The sequence below is a fragment of the Lissotriton helveticus genome, chromosome 1_1 (assembly GCF_964261635.1).
Source record: "Lissotriton helveticus chromosome 1_1, aLisHel1.1, whole genome shotgun sequence".
Lineage (NCBI taxonomy): Eukaryota > Metazoa > Chordata > Amphibia > Caudata > Salamandridae > Lissotriton > Lissotriton helveticus.
Window position 1 is genome coordinate 2,073,449,150 of NC_136057.1, and position 23,685 is coordinate 2,073,472,834.

The 23,685-nt window shown below is 45.0% G+C and overlaps 1 protein-coding gene across 1 annotated transcript in view; it reads left to right on the forward strand.

Annotated features, from left to right (window-relative positions):
• LOC144755902 (putative ferric-chelate reductase 1) overlaps positions 1-23,685 on the forward strand; it is a 328,302-nt gene that overhangs the window by 122,870 nt on the left and 181,747 nt on the right. The window contains exons 4-5 of the mRNA XM_078645292.1: positions 15,986-16,077; positions 19,102-19,165. Coding sequence (XP_078501418.1) covers positions 15,986-16,077; positions 19,102-19,165 — 156 coding nt within the window. The remainder of the gene's footprint in view (positions 1-15,985; positions 16,078-19,101; positions 19,166-23,685) is intronic.

Sequence of the window (23,685 nt, forward strand, 5' to 3'; positions counted from 1 at the left end):
TTCGTATGGTGCAATACTTTTTTTAACTGGGGCATAATAATGAATGAATGTGATAAGCCTTGACCACACCAAGCAGCTCACCCAGCACCAGTGAGCCTCTTTTGTGAATCTATTTTTTGTTGAGTTTGTCGTAGAATCGCGATATGACAATTCCATATATATGCACTGTCGGCCTTACAGTTGTTACAGTTCACGCCACGCGTAAATGCTTGTTCAAGGTCAGTACATTTCACAATGCAATGTAAAGAAACAAAAAAGTGCCCGTGAGGATAGTACCCATGCGTGCATTACCAATGCTCCTCCAATACTGAGATATGGGAAGGAGAAGGGAAGGGAAGCGGGAACACAATAGTATGATATTCCGTCCATACCTCACAATCTTAAATGTCCATTGAGTCGTGAGCATTGGCACCTAGTTATCACAGCGTGCATATGCACGCACAGACATGCAGAGTCATTAGTTGTACTGGCCCTCATGTATAGGTAGACGTCAATAAAAGGACTCGTGAACAAAAAAGGGGGAGGAGAGGGGGAGGAGGGAAACATTGTATATACTATTGTGGGAGGGGAGAGGGGGGAAGGAAAGGAAATGTGAAATAAGAAGAAAAACGAACGTAACAAACCATATAACCCGCAACCCCTCACACTTACATAGACAGTATTACATGTGGTCATACATATCACAGCTACTAGCAGCCTCCCCAATTCCAAGCTGTGTATATATGTGTAGTGTCAACCAGCATATGCTTGCCTCAAAGAGACTGGCGTGCTGTGTACACTGCTACGATTAGTGGGCGCTCTAGTGGCCTATGGCTTGGGCGGCGGGTGAATCCGCAGGCGGTGTGTCTATGCTACATCGCAGTTCAGTGCATATGGCCTCCCAGTACGTGGCAATAGGGATCTAATGTAGTCCCAGGGTTGCCTTGCGCTTAATTGGGAAGCCTTCCGCTGTGGCCCATGCAAGCATGGAGTTACCCCATGCGTGTCTGTGAGGGGGTCAGATGCTTTCCATTCTTTACTGATCAGTCTCTTGGCCACTATCAATCCCAGATCTAGGAATCTGGATATAACTTTTGTGGTGGGTGTCCTGCGGAACTTACGCAATAGATAGACAGGCCATTTGAACCTGAACTCCTGACCAGTGCAGTCATGTAATAATGCTGCTACTTCCCTCCAATATGCGCCCACCCTATGGAAGCTTCAGAACATATGGATTAGGTCAGCTCCAGGTTCCTCGCATCTCGGGCATATGGCATCTACACGATTGAAGTATTTGTTAATTTTCGCAGGCGTGAGATATGCCCTATGTATGATGTATAACTGTATCTGGTGGAAGCGCATGTTCCTGGGGATGAGTGCCGGGCTCTCAAGTATTTGGACCTATTCCTTTTCAGTGAACGCGTCACTCAGGTCTTGGTCCCATTTACCAGCAGCTCTGTTTATCGCTGGCACTGTTAACCACTTCAGCACTCAGCCCTTTTGCCAAAAAATAGCTGTGCCCCTGTGGAAGGCTTGGGAAGACAAGAACCATGTATAAGTTGCCCAGTTTTTAGACATCGAAAAACCTGACTGCTTCTGACCTGGGATATGGATCTCCTGAACCAAGATCACTTCCGGGTTTTCGTCTAAAATCCAGCTTTCAATTGGCCATAGGTTTTTACCATTATTAAGGCCATTTGCATTAAAAGAAACTACCTACAGGGAGTTATTCATACTGAAAACCTATTCTTGAATAGCCTTTAAGATAAATTGTTTTTAAACTGACTCCCTTCCGCACCAGCGGATCAGAATAACAGGAACCCAGGTGAAAACACCAGCTCAATCTTTAGCCCCATCTTTGTCTTGCCATACATTAATGAAGAAAGCACAGCGGAACTCCATGGAATTCCATGGAGTTTTTATGCAACTCTGCCGAATTCTGCATAGTGCAACTCTGCAAGCTCCGCCCACCCCTAATTACAATGCTAAACCAACTACCTCACACTGCTGAACTACACCACTATCTACTCTCCCTATGGTATCTGAGGTCCTCCTGGTATCATACAGCCCTGCCACTATATGGTATAAATTGCTTTTTTCTTACCACAGTTGCCACAAGGCACCAACATTTATGTAGGAAAAGAGTGGAAGAATATATATGTGTGGGAATCAGTCTAGGAATGTGGGAGAGAGAAATTAAAAGCATATACTCTGCCCATTCTCTAAGTCTTCCCTCAAGTCACCAAAATGATATATCATTGACGGGATGGCATTGGGGGCATTTCCCTGGTCAGAGTGTTTTGCCTACTCTTGTTCACAGGATAACCAGTTTATTCTTCATCGGTGTGAGTCGGGCTCCTCCAGTTCCTCCACATCCCGTGGTGTCTTTGACCCCTTCTCCCAGTCCCTGATGGGTGAGTTTCTCTAGTCAGTGGGTATCAGTGCATCTTGTCTTGGGCGGGGGTCCTCAGGGCTTTCCTCTTCTCATCTCAATTTCACTTAGTCTATAGCAGATCACTTTTAATGTCATTATGTTATATGTATTTCTAAGCACCCTATCACCCACAAGAGTATCCTGGTGCTGAGCATGTATGTGTTGTGTGCTAGTCCTGCGTATTGCATGTTGGTTAATTGAAATGGCAGGTCTTCAGCATCTTGTAGAATTTGAGAAGAGCTGAGGAGACTCTGATGTGGAGTGGGAAGTCGTTCAACACTTTAGGAGCAATGTAAGAGACTGCCTGTCCTCCTGATCTGGTTCTGTTATATGCGTGGTATGTATGCGAGTAGGAGTCGTGCAGCAGAGTTGTCTGGGTGTTTGGTGGAAGGTGATGCGACTGTTCAGGTTGGGGCCTGAGTTAGGGAGAGCCTTGCATGTGTGTGGCAGGAGTTTGAATTGAGCATATTTGTGTTTCAGGAGCCAGTTAGTTCCCTGATGTGGGATCTGAGTTCTGTGTGGGACGTTGAGGATGAGTCTAGCTGCCGAGTGTTGAATGGTTTGTAGTCCTCTAGTGAGTTGCTTGGTGATCCGGGTCTGGAGAGTGAGTAGGGTTTAAGTGACAGCTTTTCAAGTGTTTCTTGGGGGTCATTTGATGATCTTATTCAGCATCTTCAGGGTGTGAAAGCAACATGCAGTGATGGCGTTGACTTGTGGTTTCATGTCCAGTTTGCTGTGATGATTATTCTGAGGTTCCTGGTGTGGGTTCTGGGTGTGCAACCAAATTCAGCAGGCCATCAGTTGTAGTCTGTCTTGTCAGTGTTGAACTTGAGACAGTTGACTTTCACACAGTAAGCAACTTTACTCAAGCAGGCAGTGAACATGTTTCTTGTGTTGTGAGTCTTGTCCTAGAGGAAGAGTATGACTTGTGTGTTGCTGCGAAGGAGAGGATGTTGATGTCATGTGTACTGATACATTGGACAGAGGGATAATATATTCTTTGAACAGGGTGGAGCTGAATGATGAGCCTTGGGGTGCTCCACAGATGAGTATGCAGGCTTCTGAGGGGTAAGGTGCCAGGCTGACAGCTTATGATCTATTTTTTAGGAAAGAGCTGATCCAGTGAAGAGCAGGTCTTTGGATACCAATGTTGTGTGGGTTCCTGATGAGGATAGGGTGTGAGATGGTGTAAAATGCTACAGAGAGGTCCAGGAAAATGAGGACTGCACTGTCTCCTCTGTCAAGGATCATGTGGCGGATGTGAGTACTGTTTCTGTACTGTGGCTGGGCCTGAATCCATAATTCGTGGCATTGAGGAACTGGTGGTTGGTGAGGCATTGGTTGACTAATTTTTTTAAGACCTTCGCTGGGTATGGTTGGAGGGAGGTAGGTCTGTAGTTGGAAAGTGTGGCTGGTTTCTTGTGCAGGGATATGATGGTAGCATCTTTCTAGGTGTCCAGGAATGTGGATGAGATACTGGAGGAATTGAGGATGGATGTTAGTGCCTGCTGATTGGTAGTTATCATTAGGTGAAGGTTGGTGGTTGTGGTGTCTGCAAGGATGGTCTTAATGGTAGCAGCGATTCTGATGGCATGACAGAAGGCCATAAAGCCAGGGTTTGCTGTTCGGCTGTGATGGGAAATTGAATTGCGATGGTGATTGGGTCTAGTTGAGGGCTGGAGATGATATATTTGGAGGTGATTTTGTTACAAAAGAATTCCAAGAGCTTGCTGAAAATATCTTGTGAGGGGTGATGTTGCTGGAGGTGGCAGAAGGCACGGTGGAACCTTTGATGATGTTAGTTCTGGCGTTTATGCGATGTGCAAGGGCTGTGCACCTGGCATTCAGTATCTGCTGGTGATGGTGCTTTGGGGCTGATTTGAAGATGTCTTTATCTGCGGTATTTTGACTTGTTCTCCATTTTCACTCCTGTTGCTTACAGTGGTGTTCATCAGCCTGCCTTCCACTGTGTGCCAGCTAGCCTGTGGTTGGGCTATTGCCATGGGGTTGCATTGTTGGAGAGCCAGGATGTCAGAGCATGCAGATAGCCAGCGTTTGAGCTTTCAGCAAGTCGCTGGTGTGTTTGGATTGCTTCCCAGAGAGGGCGGAAGGCTACTCCTCTTCTAAAATGCTTTTACATCTGGGTCAGGTGGTTCTGTTGGTGGTATGATGGTGCTGGACTGGTATCCTGAAAATGATGAGGGTGTGGTGAATCCAGGTCATAGTTTCTGACTTATCAACTGTGATGTTGCCAAATGAACAGTCCAATAGCTGGCCAGTAGTGTCGGTGGGTTCAATAGTATGAGGTCAAGTTTTCTGAGGTTTCTTGAAGGACCATAGATTTTGGGTCGGTACCGTCTTCTTGTAACAGTTAAGCGCTCAAAAGAGGATGAAACTGGCATTGATAATGAGGGATGCAATGAAGTGAGCAATGTCATTGGCAAAAATTGGCGCAGGTTTCTGGTGGCCTCTATATACCAGACAGAAGTTGGCTGTGATGTGTAAGGTGTTCCATGTAGATGGTGAAGGTGTTTGTGTAGGTAGTGCAGCTGATGGTATATTTGAACATGATGGTGCCTCCATCTGTGAGCTTATGCTGCTTATGCTGACGGTCTTACCTAGTGATCTTCTGCCGGGGATGGCAGAAGCGATGTGCAATGCCGAGGTTGGGTGTGGCCATATTTCCATAAGAAAGACAAGTCTGGACCCTGGTCGTGCAGTAGGTACTATATCTGTGTGGTGTGTTTGGTGAGCAATCAGGTATTGAGGAGCATGCATATGAGTGTGGTGTGTTGTTTGGGTGGTGGCTCGTTTGTGTGAGCGTGGGCATTAAGGAAGCTGGGTTCTCTTGGTACGGGAGTGGTGTATGTAAGATGTGGGAAAGTGCATGAGAAGTTGCAGGATGCGCATGTGAATGTTCTTTCCATGTTGTGTGGTGTGCCATGGCAGTGCAGTGAGCAGCAGCTGGAGTTAAGAGCATAGAAGAGTGCAGCAGGGTATTGGTGGGTAGAAACCAGGATGAGCGTAGAGGGGTTTGCCTTTGGCTTGCCTTAAGCACACCAGTAGCATGCCCTTTGCACGCCTTCTGCGCTTGTCAAAACTGCAACCACCACTAAATGGTCCTGGAAGGAGATAGGAGCACTAGGTACCATGGGCAGGAAACCAGTGATGTCACTTCCTGTGCAGATGGGCAAAGAGAAATTAAGCCCTCTTGCTTGGCTTTTTTTAAACACTGTTGTGTGGGAAACCAGTGATGTCAATTCCTGTGCACATGGATGATAGGAAATCTGATGTTGTTGGTGGGAAATAATAATTGAAAATCCAGTTGTAGTGAAGTTTTTTTTACGTCTTCCATTGTTGTTGGACTTGTTTTGTATAATCAGGAAAGTCTTCGCTTCATACATTTCTCCTTTTTGATAAGCCTCTTAACATATGCTATCTCAATCTATATAGTTCAGCAACCTTGCTTTGATGGGTCTCAAGGTTGCTCCTGGGGAAGGACTTTGCCTCAGTACTCTTCAGGCTTATTCCGCCACCTCCACCACAACAAATGAGGACAGTTCTTCTTTAGGTATCCACTAACTAAGCCAGGAATGGAGATATTACTCTGGACAGGAGCCCTCCGCCTTCTCAGGAGTCCCTGCAATACTCTGATTATCTTGATACACTTGGTCTTCCACTCTTCTAGATGGTTTGTCAAGTCTATGAGCTTAGACAATCTGTCTGTAAAGAAGGACCTCATAACTTCATTCTCAGAGACCCAACATTCTGCTGCGTTCACTCTAGCTACATCATTCCAGAGGTCTTGGAGAGAGAGAGTTAAATCCATGCTACTTAACTAACCTTGTTTTCTATAGACTCTTTGAAAGCCTTGGTAACCTGAAGGTTAGTGACAGCGGCAGCAGTCTCCTCTGTTGGACCTTCATTGCTGCTCACTCGTGGGCTAGTGCAAGGGAAGTGGAACTTAACTTTACTTCTCCATTTTAGTCTGTTGTTTGATTTGATTTACTTTGAGTCGGATTTCTAAAGTGCGTAGCTACCCGTGGGTGTCCCAGCGCTGTTGCTCAGCATGCTAGATCCAGGGAGGGGGGGATGTTCAGGGGAAGAGCCAGGTTTTTAGTAACCTACGGAAGGCCAATAGCTTGGTTTCCCTTCGGATATTGAGGGGAGGGCATTCCATAGCTTTGAGGCGTTATATGAGAAGAGGCGTCCCCCTGAGCGTGCTCTTCTTATTCTGGGGACACTGGCCAGGGAGAGGGTACTTGATCTCAGCTGTCTATTGGCTTTGTGAGGTTTGATGAGCGGTATCAGTATGGGGGGGCCTCTGCCATGGAGGATTTTGTGCAAAACACAGAGGGTTTTGAAGATAATTCTTTCCTGAATTGGGAGCCAATGTAGTGATGTGAGAGCAGGTTTAGCGGAGCATCTGGGCTTTGTCCCAGTGAGGAGCCTGGCTGCTGCATTCTGTACGTGTTGCAGTTTGTTGAAAACCAATTTTGGGGCCCCTAGGTACAGGGCTTTTCCGTAGTCCAGTCTTGAGATGATCAGGCCCTGGATAAACAGTTTTCTGGACTGGAGGGGGATTAGGAGGAGGATTTTCCGTGCTGTCCGCATGAGGCCAAAGCATGTTCCAGCGGTTTTCCTCGCTTGGGTTTTAAATTTGAGGTCTTGGTCAATCCAGATGCCTAGGCTTTTGATTTCCTTTTTAGGGGTGGGTGGTGTTCCCATGCAGGGCGGCCATAAGAGTATGGTAGGGAGTTTACATGGGTCGCCAAGTAGTAATATCTCTGTTTTCTCCCCATTAGGTTTAAGGCGAGAGTCGCTCATCCATTTTGATATGTTCTGAAGGCAAGTGGCTAGGTTGTCCAAGCATTGGGCCGACTGATTTAGGGAGACGACAAGTTGGGTGTCGTCGGCATACATGACTACCTTTATGCAAAAGGTGTCACAATATCTTCCAGGGGGGACATATACATATTAAAAAGTGTGAGGCTCAGGGAGGAGCCCTGAGGGACCCCACACTGAAGGGGTAATGCTCTGGAATGAGCATGCCCGTCAGCTACCTCGAAGGTTCTATGCTCCAAAAAAGATTTGAGCCCGGCCAGGGCGGTGCCAGTGACTCCCGCTCTGTTAAGCCGGTGGATGAGGATGGCGTGGTCCACCGTGTCGAATGCAGCGCTTAAGTCCAGGAGGATCACTGCCACTGATCCCCCTGCATCCAAGATGGTTCTCGCTTCTTCGATCACGGCTATGAGGGCGGTATCTGTGCCCTGGGCTAAACCCTGTCTGGGAGAGACGCAGGAGGTCATTGGACTCCAGAAAGGTGGAGAGTTGTTGATTAACAATCTTTTCAGCCACCTTGCTGATACCGGGGAGACGTGAGATCGGTCTAAAGTTGGCCAGATCTGAGGGGTCAAGGTGGGGTTTTTTCAGCAGCGATCTGATTATAGCCCTTTTCCAGTTTGGGGGGACAATGCCTAGGTTAAGGGAGGAATTGATTAGGTTGGTGAAGAGGGGAGTGACCGTGGGGGCTACCAGTTTTAGTTTATTCATGGGGGTGGGGTCTGTCGGTGCTCCGCTCTTAACTGAGTTTAGGGTGGCTAGAAACACCTTCGTGGTTACCTGGGAGAAGGAGTCAAGGCAAGGGGCATCGGATGCCATAGGAGAGGATGGCAGGTCTGGGAGGATGTTGAGAGTGGGGAGGGTTTTTAAGATGTTGTTAATTTTAGAGGAGAAGAACTCAGCAAACTGATTACATCTGGAACCTGAGGGATCAGCAATAGGCTGTGGTTCAGGGACTTTAATCAATAAACGGATGATACGGTAGGTTTCTTTAGAGGAGTAGGCTGCAGCTTGTATTTTTTCTTCGAAGAAGGCAGCTTGGGTGTTTTTTAGGCTGGCTTTGTAGCGCTTCATGGCTGCTTTGTATTCTCCTTTACTCTTTGCAGCCCAGTCCTTTCTCCATAAGTGTTCAAGCTTTTTACAGTTTTTTCTTAAATCGCGCAGCTCGGGTGTAAACCAGGGAGATTTAAATGTTCCTTTCTTACTGGGGAGAGGTTTATTAGGCAGGACTGAATCAAGGGATTTTTCGATCCAGGTGCGGAGTTGTTGATCCGCTATCGCCGGGTCTGAATCGAGGATTGGAGCAGTGGCTGCAAGTTTGCAAGTCCAGCTACTGTGTCTAGTTTTGGCCATGGGCGGGATGGGGGGGGTCTGCCTGGGATTTCGATGGAAATTTGATACTTAAAGGGGATTATGTAATGGTTCGACCAGGGGACGGGAAGCGGTACTTCTGCAGTCAATTCGGGAACATTCGAGAAAATAGGGTTTAAAAGATGGCCCTTAGTGTGAGTTGGCTGATGGTTTTTTAAGTGAAGGTTAAAGGAGGATAGGTCTGCCTTAAGGTCTTCCGCTGCTTTGTCTGACAGATCGTCAAAGTGGATGTTTAACTCTCCTAAGACGATGAAGTTGGGGGATAGACAGACATAGGAGGTGGTAGCTTCCACTAGAGAATTGCAGAACTGTCCTTGTGGTCCTGGCGGGCGATAGACAAGGAAACCTGAGAATGTTTTTAACGGGGAAAGTTGAATAGAGAAATGTATATTTTCGCAGTCCTGAATCGGGCTGTCCATAAAACGGCAGGACATATGAGTTTTATAAATAATTGCGACTCCGCCTCCTATCCCGGAGAGTCTATCATGGCGTTTGATTAAATATCCTGGTGGCAGTGTTTGGACTATGTCAGGGTCGGATACTGGGGTAAGCCACGTTTCTGTAAGAAACAGCACCTCTACTTCTGTCTCCTGCAGGAGCAGGTTGATGTCTGTGCTATGTTTGGGTAAGGACCTGCAGTTGAGTAAGGCCATCTTGGCCCAGTGCTTCTTTGGTGAGGTGGGAGCATTTAAGCTATATGAACAGTGACGGCATCTCGTTTGTCGATCTTCTAGGGAGATCATGTGAAGGCAATGTACGGAAATGGTATTCCTAAGCTGAAGGAGGGTTTCTTTTGTGTAGCTAATGGAGGACGAGGTTGATGACATATGGGACATAGGCCCATGGCCCGGTCTGCCGCGGTCTGGCGCGGACGGGCTCAGATGGGCTTGCCTTTGGCGCGCCAAAGGCGCGCCCGCTGCGCTTCCTGGTAAGCGTGGCCATTTATACAGGGGATTGGCGGGAGGGGCGAGCACTAGTCTGTTGACCCACTCCTCGTCCCAGATGGCGACCCCCCCACCTGACTGTAGCCCCAACTCGGCTGCGGCGGTGAGAGGGAAGCGTGAGGACAAGTGCGGCACAATCGCAGCAACAGGTATTTTAAAAAGGTTCCTTCAGTGCAAAACACAAGCAAATACTGCAGGTATTGTTTTTAAAAAACGTTTAAAAAACGAAGAGAGCTTCCCCGGCTTCCGCCTCAGGGATCCTGTACATGCAAGTTACACGCGTTAGTGGCAGCGCGTCTTTTATACAGGGGATTGGCGGGAGGGGCGAGCACTAGTCTGCCGACCCGCTCCTCATCCAAGATGGCGACCCCCCACCTGACTGTAGCCCCAACTCGGCTGCGGCGGTGAGAGGGAAGCGTGAGGACAAGTGCGGCACAATCGCAGCAACAGGTATTTTAAAAAAGGTTCCTTCAGTGCAAAATACAAGCAAATAGTGCAAGTATTGTTTTTAAAAAAGTTTAAAAAACGAAGAGAGCTTCCCCGGCTTCCGCCTCAGGGATCCTGTACATGCAATTTACACGCGTTAGTGGCAGCGCGTCTTTTATACAGGGGATTGGTGGGAGGGGCGAGCACTAGTCTGCCGACCCACTCCTCGTCCAAGATGGTGACCCCCCATCTGACTGTAGCCCCAACTCGGCTGCGGCGGTGAGAGGGAAGCGTGAGGACAAGTGCGGCACAATCGCAGCAACAGGTTTTTTAAAAAGGTTCCTTCAGTGCAAATCACAAGCAAATAGTGCAAGTATTGTTTTTAAAAAAGTTTAAAAAAAGAAGAGAGCTTCCCCGGCTTCTGCCTCAGGGATCCTGTACATGTTGTTGTGATCCCATAGGTTTGCCCTTCACCACGTGTGCTGCAAGTAATATGGCTGGGTGCCCCTCTGACTTATGAGTTGTCTAGTCTCAGGGGTCTGAGTCCTCCCTGCCCATAGTCAATATATGGTTGCACTGGGTTGATTCTTCCCGTTTCAGTCCCAGCACCTAACTTATCTCTCATATGACCTTGTTTCATCAAGCTCAATCTTGCTTGACCTCTCCTGGCTCAAATCTAGGCCTTCCGCATTTATATAGTTTATCATGAGTGGTATTTAGCCTTTTGTCCCAAGGCAGCTGCTTCGGCAGCATTAGGCTACAAGATACAATTAGGCCATGTCTGCTGCTGTACTCTTTCTGGTATATTTTCCCCCGGCCAATATCCAATTGGACATTTGTGGTATCTGTTGCTCCGGCTCCCGAGAAGTGTTAGTTCACCCTGAGAGAGCATCTACATGGCAGCCTCACTCTCTACGTGGTCTGTCCCTTAACTCTTTTATGGCAGGTCATCTTCAGGAGTGTCCCCATCTGCAGACCTACAGAGACACGAGACGGGCTGCCCACATCCCCATGCAGATGCTGAGCTAAACATATATGGATAAATAAAGGGTTTACTAGAGGGAAAGATTAGACCCGTGGCACACAATCAATGAGAGTTTCACTTATTATTGCACATGCAGATTAATTTGCTACACTATCTTAGTTTCATGCATTTTCTTTAACATTTGTCTCCTAAATTTTAGAATGTACAAATGTACAAATGTAGTTGAAGAAATATAATTAAATAATATCAAAGGAACCAATTAAACTTTGTCTATGAAAAACAACCTCGTCCTTGTCAAGAATATGTGATCAAGATGGGTCTCAATGTATTTTATTTGTCTGTAGTACAAACCGAGGTAGTTCAACACATTAGTGCAATAATGTTGCAAGGTGCATTATTAGGTCAATCCTTGCTATCCTCACATAATTGTGATTTATTTTATTATGGCGATCTCCTCCTAGGAAAGGTGACATGTTTCAGTCAACTGATTGAAGGCCTCCTAAGGACATAACAAAGGAGTGTGAAACCATTCCAAAGATAAGATTGAAATGGAAGATTTAATTTAGTAGCTTGCGCAGGGTAAGGAAAAGAATTGCAATCAAATGGTAAATCCGAAGATAATCTCTAGCAGCGTATGAAAAAATTAATTGTGCGGTTTGTGGGGGAAGTCGCTGCTCTGAGCTAATTGCATCAAAGTGTGACTGTCAACAACTGCAGCACACCGTACACTGTCTGCTTGACATTCTTACCCCTTTATACTGCTTCTGGCATCCCTCGTTGCTCGAGCCGGTGCCTTAGACTCTAGGGGCCTCATTTATGAGGCCTTGCGTCAGTTTTGCGCTTAGGATGCGTCACTTTTTGTGACGCATCGGCGGCGTAAAACTTGCCTCCTGATGCGCACTATTTACAAAGTGACGCATCTAAGCAGATGCGTCACTTTATACCTGCGTCAGGTATAATGTATGCAGAGGGGGCGTTCACCCGCAAAAAGCCTCGTAGAAGTGACTCAGTGAAATCTATGAGATTTCACTGAGTCACTTTTAGGACGCTGTTGCGTCAAAATCTTGCGCCTGCCTCACAGCAGGCGTAAGACTGACGCAAGCCCTTTCACATGGGGCTTTCCCCATGTGAAAGGAAGCATTGCTGGAGTTGTGTCACTTTTGTGACACACCCCAGCAATGCGTCACTTTTGCGCCTACAGATACGTCAGAAATACTGACGTATCTGTAACTCCTTGCGACATGATGCGTCATATTATAAATATGACGCATCAATCATGTCGCAGGGAGAGCCCAGTGAAAAGTGACGCATCGCTGTTTTCACGCAGCGATGCGTCACTTTTCATAAATGAGGCCCTAGTCTTCCACATACACTTCGTGCTGACTAGACCAGCTATAGTGGGAAACTTTTAGATATGGTGTTCTACTTCTCCCGAGATCACTACTGGGGACTTCCATCGCACATTGGGTAAGTTACTTTTTCACACATCACTAGAGATCACTTTTGCACTTACCATTTAATTGGAGCCTTCCCCTGCTTCATTGTCACTTGTGCATAAATATAATTGGCTTTTATGTAAAAATGTGGGGTCTCAACGTGGAAGCTGCTGTAAGCAAAAATGTGTGAATGGGATACCATCCCCGTCTGTGGGCCGGTATCAGATCAATATGTGGCAACCACAATTCTCCTCCTACTCTATCTCAGTCAGGTGCAAAGTGTGTTGTTTTCTGAGACAGAAAGTAATGTCAGACGTGGCTCACTATGTGCTCTTTCAACTTTACAACATGAAAATTGTGGTTGCATAGCCTGTGATCTTTCAAATAGAAGGGGTTGTAGCAACAACATGGCTTAGTTCAGTAAGTCCACACTTTTCTTCTTCCAGTCCCCTTCCTCACTTCAGTATATCTCTATATAGATATGTATGTTTAGGATTCTTCTTGTCTACTGGAGAATATTTTTCATTTTCTCTTCCTCCCTTTACCGGTCACCAAACACCCAGAATTAACCACCTCAGAAAAGATTGTGGTCAAAACTGGGTCTGTGTGGGTGTTCACAGTACACATGTACAATCAATGACTTTATTCACACCAATGATGAATATAATAGCTTAAGTTTTAGCAGTTATTGCATATCTAGATATTAGAGTTTTTGTGTTATTCATTATGTAAAAAAGGTGAAATTGTGTTCTCTTGCACACGCCTGATGCTTCCTGCACATTTTACTTTACTGGTGTCCAACTTGGGTTCAGAAGGCCCTCAGTGCTTATTATAAAAAAGAATGAGTGCCTGTGACCACAGCTCTGCTCATAAGCCCATGGTAGGTGATGTTAAATATTGGTGCGCTGAATACCATGGCTTTGTAGTCTTGACTTTACCTTTTAATCCACTATCAGATACTCTCTGCCCCTGTATATCACTCTTGCAACAGGTTTCCATCTTTCTCTTCCTCCGTAATTCCATATTTTTGTTTTTTTTTCACTGGTATCCTGAAATATGACGTTGATCAGTTCCTCGTGGACACAGGACAAAAAGCATCTATTACAGGGATCCCTCTAAGACCCTGGTTCCCAAAGTGTGCGCCGCGGCGCCCTGGTGCGCCGTGGTTAGAAGCCAGGGGCCTCATTTATGAGGCCGTGCGTGAGTTTTGCGCTTCCGATGCGTCACTTTTTGTGACGCATCGGCGGCGTAAAACATGCCTCCTGATGCGCACTATTTACAAAGTGACGCATCTAAGCAGATGTGTCACTTTGTAAACCCCTGCGCTACATTATACCTGCGTCAGGTATAATGTATGCAGAGGGGGCGTTCACCCGCAAAAAGCCTCGTAATAGTGACGCAGTGAAATCTATGAGATTTCACTGCGTCACTTTTAGGATGCTGTTGCGTCAAAATCGTGCGCCTGCCTCACAGCAGGCGTAAGACTGACGCAAGCCCTTTCACATGGGGCATTCCCCATGTGAAAGGAAGCATTGCTGGAGTTGCGTCACTTTTGTGACACACTCCAGCAATGCGTCACTTTTGCGCCTACAGATACGTCAGAAATACTGACGTATCTGAACTCCTTGCGACATGATGCGTCATATTATAAATATGACGCATCAATCATGTCGCAGGGAGAGCGCAGTGAAAAGTGACGCATCGCTGTTTTCACGCAGCGATGCATCACTTTTCATAAATGAGGCCCCAGGGGCGCCGCGACGCCGTGCAGGATGTGGGTCGTGAAAACTGCTCTGCCAGGTCAATTGATCCCAGCCCTCGACCTCTGAAACTGAATGGCTCCAGGGCTGCGCTCATTAGCCCCAGCGCCTTACCTGCTCCTGCTGGCCCAGTAACGAGCTGCTAATTACTGGACTCCCATTGTCTGTGCAGATAAGGCGGGCCAGGGCGGGGGCTCTGTGATTACAGCCAATGTCAGGTGTCAGGTGTCAGGTGTGCATCTCACCAATCTGCAATTGCCGTTGAATGAACTTTCTGTCCAAAACCGGAGAGATTGCACCCAGGAGAAGTGAAGTGTTGAAATATTGGTTTACATGTTGGAACATTAAGATGAACACATTGTTCAAGATATTGCAGACGCAGTAGTGATGTTGCTTTGTCATGAAAGACTTTAAAAAACTTTTATTTAGATCATGTAACAGAATTAATTCAGCAACTGACTTTTTTTTAATGCTCATTGCTAATCATCATGCACTCTTGAAATGTTATATGCACAGCACTAACTTTGTCAGTTCAAGTGCTGATTTATGCTTGAAATACTGCTTTGTATAGAATATTAGCATTTCAGTTCACAAGGACGGGGAGCATAAGTTTGAGTGTAACTTTATCTTTTGTTTGGGGCATTCTGGGTAATGGAGTTTGGTGAATTAACAGCATTGGAAAAGCCAATGAGCAATCTTAGAAGTCCGGTGCTGAGTTTAGCGTGTACTGGTTGGCACGTGACAATTCACCTGAGGCGAGTTGGTGGAATAAAGGAAAGGTGACGTTTGATGTAGTTAAGCTGTTTCTATGCACAAGAGGAGCGGCAGCATTTCACGGGTCTTCATTATAAAATGGACGGCAATAAAGTGAAACGCGAGAAGACACATTTTCTTTTAAATATGGTCTCGCTTAAGGACAGATCAGCATGTTACGGTAAGCAGTCTTGCAGTGAAAATGAATATTGTAAATTAATGCCAGATTGGAGGGGTCACAAACTTGTCAGAAAAAAAGCTTGAATTCTAGTAAAGCGAGGTGGTTGGACAGCAATAGAACTGAAATACAGGCTCATGTTTAAAGTGCTGATAGCATAAATGGTGACGTAGTAGGAACTGTGAATAGTAGCGCTTTTTGGGTTAAATAGCGCTCTAGAAAACAAGTGCATTTAGTACGGTTTTTGTAATATGTATAACACAAATAAATGAATGAAGGTGATTTTTTTTGTATTATAGATACCCCTGAAGGTTTTTTACCGAAATGCATTGGGTGACTTTTCAATAAAGTGTAACATATAGAAACATCGTCAAAGCTACATCCGCCTTGGAGTCATGTCTTTTCATAATACACATATAACCCCCCTTTATCTGCAATTGCCATTCAGTTACCTCTTTCTTGCATAGGAGCTCTTAGAGTCTAAGAGCTCCTATGCAATATTTTCTTGAAGGGTAAGGGGGCTTGTCTTGACTGCGGGGCTGCCACCATAGTGGCTAAGGGTACTAAAGAGGATGGGCTTCTGGGTCAAAGGTTTACAGATGCAGAGGCATCTCTGTTGTTGGCCCACCTCTAAATAACACGAGGGAACGTTTCGTTTGTTGTGTCTGGAGCACCTCCATTTGTGGTGGTGCTCGGCTCCAATCAAACTCAATGTGATCTCAAAAGTGCTTCGTTGCCAGCTGAGGTCATAACGCTCCCCAAGGTTTCATCTCATTCCACGTCTTTTAAAGCGTGATAAAATACAGTATTCGTGAATTTTGAACTAAGAGCGATTTTTGATTTTTATTGATTCCTTGTTTCTGTTTCTCGATTACAGAGCACTGCAGTAAGCCACACTAGTCCTGCGCCAAAAACTACTGTCACTGTAAACTGGACCGCACCTCCTGGCTCTGGATATGTTCTATTCAGGTATTCTTTGTTTGCTTGAATATTGTGTACTTAAGAGCAATTCACACTTTCCATGGACCTCTGGTAAAGCAATAGATCACAACTGCTACCAGAACTCATAGTGAGTGAAGAAATATATCTGAACATAGATTTGATCACATAAACATTTTAGTTAGTAGTTGTGCATGCTGGTATTATCACGCACGGGGCAGAAAACGAGTTTGTTGTACTTTTTGTCATTCTCAAGTCAATTTAGAGTAAAACATACACCAACATTTATATTGGAAATGACAGCAGAATGGTCTGATTTAGAGTGTGGCAGATGGGTGTATACTCTGTCAGGGCGATGGAGTAAAGTATTCCGTCGCCATGACAGAGTACCTGTCTGCCAGATGTTGAGATGTCCGCTGGCCCAGCAGACATCTTTAGCATTGGCAGGATCCACTGTCGTGGCGCTTCCTTTCAATGCATTGTAAGTTGGATGGACGGACCCATCAACATGATGGAGCTGCACAAGAAACTGACAAAGTTTTGAAAAAATATTTTCCGAAACAAAAATCCAAAGTGGGATTTTGTTTTTGAAAATAAAAAATCCATGCCTCCCTCACCATGGGAATTTTGTTCCATGGTGAGGGGGGCATTTTGCAGTTTTCCGCCGGCGACATAATGAAGGTCTGCCAATTTCTAAAAGAGGCAGGCGGACGGAGATTTTGGTGGACTGTCGCCATTGCAGCGGAGTACCCTCTCAGCCAAAATATAAATGAACCCTTTATAATTCCCATTTGTAATGCATGCAAAATTAACACCAAGCAGCACAAAGACAAAGGCCTTATGTACCAATACCTTTCAACGTAAACAGAGCATGGGTAAAACCTTTTGATACACAAGGCCGTGTGAAATTTGATCTAAAAGCATAATAGGCAAAAATAATACTTATGTGACACCGCATATTTGATATGGGATCATTTGAAAAACTCAATACATTATGCACTTTACTAGCAGCATTTTAATGCAATTTATGTGGGTTGTATCTAAAAAAAGTTCGGTAAGCTCAGTTCCAAAGACAGCAAATTCTTTGGTAGCCTAGTTCTTCATTTTTCCTCACACAAAGGTAGAAAAATGGCTAAAGAACAACATATGTCTTTATCTTTGGGTTTTCTTAGCAAGGTCCTCGCAGTTGGACTCTCTGTGACCTGCATGGCGCCAATCATATCCTGGTCCGTAACCTATCTGGGTGATACGATTTCTACTTCATAATTTCAGTCAAATCTTACTCACGGTTCATTAGATCCACTCATCGTATCTACGATTGCACTCAGTGTAGGCTTCAACTAGGTCAGACGCTTAATTTGTTGCTGCGGTCTGGATGTGCTCGTAAGGTCTAAATCTCCATTCCTCCCTACTTTTTATCACACTATAGACATTTACCGTATGTAGGCACTATGATGCTCACCATTCATACATCCAAGTGGTTTCCTTCCTGATCTAATTTTCCTTCCTTTTTCCCTCCCTTTCCTCGGTCTTCTTTTTTTTTCCCCTCCCTTTTTCTTTCTGCAGGCATCCTTCTCAGGCTCAATTATTTCTAGCTCTGATGATGATCCCACTATTATGTATGGGATCAAAACGTTATCGACCATATCCTTGCCGCTGTATTGTTTATACTACAACTGTACTGGTTTTTACTGAACAAAACGTTTGCTTGGAGGCAGTGGTGGCGCCTCCGCTAAGGCGGAGGAGTGCCGCCCCACTGCTCATGGAGCAGTGTAAGCGAAAAAATTAAATGATAATAATTGAAGTTAATATCATTTTATTTTTGTATGGACAGGCTAGAGCAGGGCGGGGCTTGGCTCCCCTGATGTCGGAGAGGAGGTGTCGTTGTGCACTCAGTGCATGCGCCTGCTCAGGCCAGCCAAACATTCATGCACACTTCGCTTATTCTCCATGTAGGCCTGCATGGAGAACATGTCCAGGCCCCCAATCTCTGGCTGAGTGCCGAACCAAGGCACTCAGAACAATTACAATGCTGCATTGCAGCGTTGTGAATCGCTCAGGGGAGCCTGGGTGCTTACCAATTTACAACGTTGCATTGCAGCATTGTGATTGGCTGAGTGGAGCCTGGGTGCTTCCTAGTCTCTGGAAGAGACTAATTCAACGCGGGGGAGATGTGGTGATGGAAAGACACGGCGAGATAAGGTAAGTGATTTTTTATTTTTTTATTAATATCCCGCCACCCCCACACTCCCGCCACCCCCATACCTTACCGGCTACCAATGTTTGAAGGTAATGGTGGTGGGTGGTATTTCAAGAAGTTGGATTTAGAATTTAAACGTTCGTGCTCTTCTGATTAATGATGCTCAGGGCCAAAGTTCAGAACCTTATTGCTTTTCAGTGTATTTTAAAATTTGACTTTCATATTGAATTTGGTACCCTATTATCAAAGATGTTTGTAAGATAAACTATTCCATAAAAAAATGCTGAAATCTGTTCTCAGGATAAAATTATAATTTGTTTGTTTTTCTGTGAATTACTAACCCGATGATGCTTTCCAGTGCTTCATTTGCAACAGTTGCAACATAATGATGATATGGAATTACTTAAATTGTTAGGTATGTAGTACATGTATGAAGGGCTCAGAATTCCAAGATGTTTGGTTTGTGCCTCATACAAAGAGCAGATGGCCGTGTGGTTTCGTCCACATTTATCCTTTTGAAATGTCAGGGCTTTGGCAGATTTTTATAAAGAAGATCCACCTCTCTAATGGCACCCGCAAGACTGAAAGTAAAAGGTATTTCTGTACCTCAATGATGACCGACAGGCTCTTGGAGCATCCCACATGATGTCCACATTATTTGAATCCTCTCACTACTCCTTGTTTATTCCAGCGCAAAGAAGCAAATTAGAAACAGTATTAGCACTCCACAAATTAAAATACATTAGTAAATATAATAATTGAGCAGGAGGTATATTCATAGTTCATATTTATATAACATCAGTTCGCGGAGGGAATAAATATTATTTTCATTGAGAATTTTCTTTTCTTTTCAGAGCAACCTTTGTTCAGAGTTTCAGTACATTCTGGTCCGGAGTTGAAAGCCAAACCATCATACCAGTAAGTTGCAGATTTTAAGAAAACATTTTTTTTAATCAATATTAACCTTTATCTGGTGACATAAAGTTTCCTCTAGTTACCTTACTTGCTGCGCTATTTGGAACAGCTACAGGAGTGGACCTGTTTAGAGTCTGCCCCACTCCAATCAAAAACAATCTACACACTCAATCAAAACCAACCTGCCTTATGCCAATCAAAAGCAATCCCCCTCACTTCAATCTGCCCCACTCCAATACAAAACAATCTCTCCCACTCCATTCTCCCCCACTTCAATCCAAAACAATCTGCCCCACTCCAATCCAAAAAAGTCTGCCCCACTCTTATCTGCCTGACCCCAATCCAAAACAATGTGCCCACTCCAATCAGCCCCACTCCAATCGGAAACAATATGCCTCACTCCAATCAGCCCCTCTCCAATCTGAAAAATCTGCCCCACTCAATCCAAACCAATCTGGCCCAATCCAATCTAATCCAATCCAATACAAACAGTCTCCCCCAGTTCAGTTCAGTCACCTCGACTCCAATCCACCTCAACTCAATCTACGCACTCCATGCGAGTTCACACACTCCAATCCACCACAATCCAGTTCACCTCACACCAATGCAATCTACCACATTCCAGCCCAATCCAATCTACCCCACTCCAATCCACCTCACACCATTCAAATGCACCCACCCCCCTCCCCAATACATCCCACTACAATCCAAAAAAACCTGCGCCTATCAAGTCTGCCCCACTCAAATCCAAATCAATCTGCCCCCTCAATCTGCCTAAAGCGAATGAGCCTCACTTCCGTCTGCCCCAATCCAATTCAAAATAATCTCTCTAAACCCATCTGCCCCACTTCAATCTGCCCCACTCCAATTCAAACAATGTGCCCCTCTAATCAGCCACACTCCAATCTGAAACAATCTACCCCACTCCATCCAAAACAATCTGCCCCAATCCAATCTAATCCAATCCAGTCCAAACCACCTCACTTCAATCCAGTCCAAGCCAATCCAATACACCCCATTCCAGCCAAATCCAATATACCCCACTCCAATCCATCCCATCCCATTCCAACCCACACCACCCCAATTCAATCAACCTCAACCCAATCCACCCCACTCCTATCAAAGTTCACCCCACCCCAATCCAATCCATCTCAATCCAAACCACCCCAATCCAATCCATCCCACTCAATCTAATCCACCTCACTCCAATCCAATCCACCCCACTCCAATCCAATTTACTCCACTCCAGTTCAACCCACTCCATGGCAATTCAATTCACCTCACCACATTGCACCCCACTCCATTCCATTTCACTCCAATCCACCCCACTCAAGTCCACTCACCCAAATCCAATCCAATCCACCCCACCCCTTTTCAATCCACCCCACTGCAGTCTAATCCACCCCATCCAGACCACCCCACTCCAGTCCTCCCCACTCTGCTGCAATCCAATCCAATCCACACCCCTGTCTATCGCAGTCCAGTTCACCATACTCAATCCAATCCATTCAACCCACCACACCACACTCCAATCCACCCCACTCCAATCCAATCCTCCCAACTCCAGTCCAATCCAATCCACCCCACTCACCCCCTCCAGTCCAATTCACTGCTATACTCCATTCCCAATCCAAACCACTCTACTCTAACCCACCCCAACCCAGACAACCTCATCTTAAACCAATCTAATTCACACCACTCCAATACACACCAATGCAATCCACCTCACCCCATTTCAATCCACTCCACTCCAATACACTCTGCCTCATCCAGTCCACAAACTCCAATCAATCCCACTCAACTCAATCCAACCCACTGTGCCCCAATCCAATCCTGCCCAATCTACTCCAGTGGAATCCACCATTACTACCTCAATTCTCTCCAACCCAATACACCCTATTCCACCCCACTCTATTCCACTCTATGGTCCTCCACTCCACAAGGCTGCACTCTATGACACTGCAGTCTGCGACACTCTGCCACTGAACCACTAACTTCTACCCTCCCCTACTCCTCTCTACTCAACTCTACGTCATTCTACTCTCCCCACTCCACTCTAAGACACTGCACGTCACTAATGTTTAGCTATGCTGAACAGCATCCACACTGGTGTACAACATGGTAAAAACACACTGCCAAAACCAATCGCTCTTGTATAGGCGAGTTCTATTGGATTTGCTATCTTGTTTAATATTTCTTATCCTCTTTTCTGCAGCAATATCATGCCATTACGTCACACCCTCTTTTTTGAAATGGTTAGCCAACCACATCTATAAATGTGTTTGGATGATAAGGGCAGCAAACACATTCCTTTATGAAACCGCATTGGCTGTTTCCTAGTTCACTGGTATTAGTGAGAAACAGGGCTTGAACACCTGAATGTCTTCTTTGTCTGAAGACCAGGTGTTTTATAGAGGCTTGCGAAAGAGCGGTACTTCAAGAAAAACTATATATGTCCAGCTTGAAAACTTTACTCTCAATATATTTATTCGAAGGTTTTTGTTTTTCAAATCACTACTTTATCATCTTGTGTCCACTTCAGAGCATAATGACTAGCACTCCTGGCTCTTCTGCTCTTGCGTCAAATCTTAATGTCAATCTCCTTACAGTGTAGTAATGACCATTAACATAGTTAATTTTCATGCGCAAGATGGTTGAATGGTGCCTGCCATGAACCTCTTTTAGACACAGTTTTGTTTGGTCTTTTCATAAATAGGGCAGATTAACAGTGCTGGTGCAGAGCATTAAAAATTACTGGTAAATTTCATTCCAACTATTAAACTTGGCAACTAATACTAATCAACGTATACATCCATCCTGCGAAAAAGTCGCAGGAGGAAAGATTTCGAACATTGGTGAACCTGATTAAGGTGCAGCAAAGGACCCACAAACACAGTAACTTGATTATTTCGAGAGATTTTAACAGTAACATCATTTTAAGCAAAAGGAACAGAAGAAAGAGGAAGGATGACCAGGGAAACCTATTAATAACTGGAGAGTTTAAGCTCTAGGCCTGACTACCTTGAACAGTAACGTAACCGGAGATAGACCAGCGGCCATCACGCACCTGAGCAGTAAAAATCAATCAATCATAGACTTCACCATTGACAGCTGTAATCTCATCCCCATGATTGATTTCTTTCAAGTCTGTCCACGCCCAAAAAGTGATCACTTCCCACAGATCATGAATATTAACATCACACTGAGACAGGCATAAAAATGAAAGTCTTTAGTACAATACCCGGAAAAGTATAACCTGAGGAAACTAAAGTGACGAGGATCAGGCACCAAGATAATAATGGATACAATCCAGGAGCATGTGAATCACATAGGGACACAGAAAGAAGAAAAACAGTAAAAAATTGTGAACTCTTGGGCCATGTCCTCATTCGAAAATTCCCTGTCATCATCTTCTTCACAAACTTTATTCAGTTTTATGAGTAAAACCATAAAAATCAAACAAACAAGATTAAAAACATGTTCCACAATACAGGTTAACAACTGTTGATACATCAAATTACACTGGGTTTATACTTAAAATACATAGATTACAGTGCGGAAATGAATCACAACTTAACCTGAGTCTCACGGCTGCTCTTAAAAAATTAAGAGTGTACAAAACAGTATCTGTATTAAGAAGTTGTAAAACGATAAAAGCTGGTCTAACCCTCCTGAAACCAACCTTTTTCAGGATAGGGATAATAAATAATTTTCTGGGAAGATCATAAAAACTGCAGAACATAAAAAAGTGCATCATGTCCTGAGGAGACTCTCCGTCGCAGCCATAGGGCATGAGACACTGACCTCTGTGGGAGCCACTCGGTTGAACCAAGAGATAGTCGAAAAGATTGAGCCGAAGCCTCATCAATAAAAAACGATCATAAATGCTTTTGAGCCCTACAATATATGGTTCTGTGGTTGCCACCATTTTTAACATATTGTGCATACACACACTGGACTTGCACAGCTCTGCTCCTTCTGGAAAAACACTATTTGGCCCATACATAGTCCCTCTTACATATACTCTCCGGATTAGTGAATAGAACTGCTCTGCCTCGCTCAAAAGGTCTACTCTTATGTACTGAAGCCATCAAATACACGAAAGATGGTCAAGCGAAAGACAGTTCTTTAGAATGTGTTTATTAAGTGTATCTTCCTGTTTGGCCCAAATCCTGAGCCGTAATGCAAGGGTACGAAAAGCCAATTCATCTGAGAGGAAAGGTATCCTGAGTTCTTCATGCACAGCGCACAAAGAAATACTTTGCGGCACAGAAAGGGCCCGTAGCAGGAAAGAGTCTTTGGCAATTTACAGGGCCCCGACCCCAATATGGCCCCAGATCTTGCTACTCTGATTGGCCTTTGAAATACATTTTGCTTGGTAAATCTTCAAGAGTGCCCCTATTTGTTTCCCTCCCACTCTGGTGGAAAAGTTATGAACAGCTGCAGAAGATTTCACTAATTCCCCTTTCTTCTGAGTAAGCAAGGGGGACCAGCTCGAGGAGTCATCAAACAAAAGCCCCAAA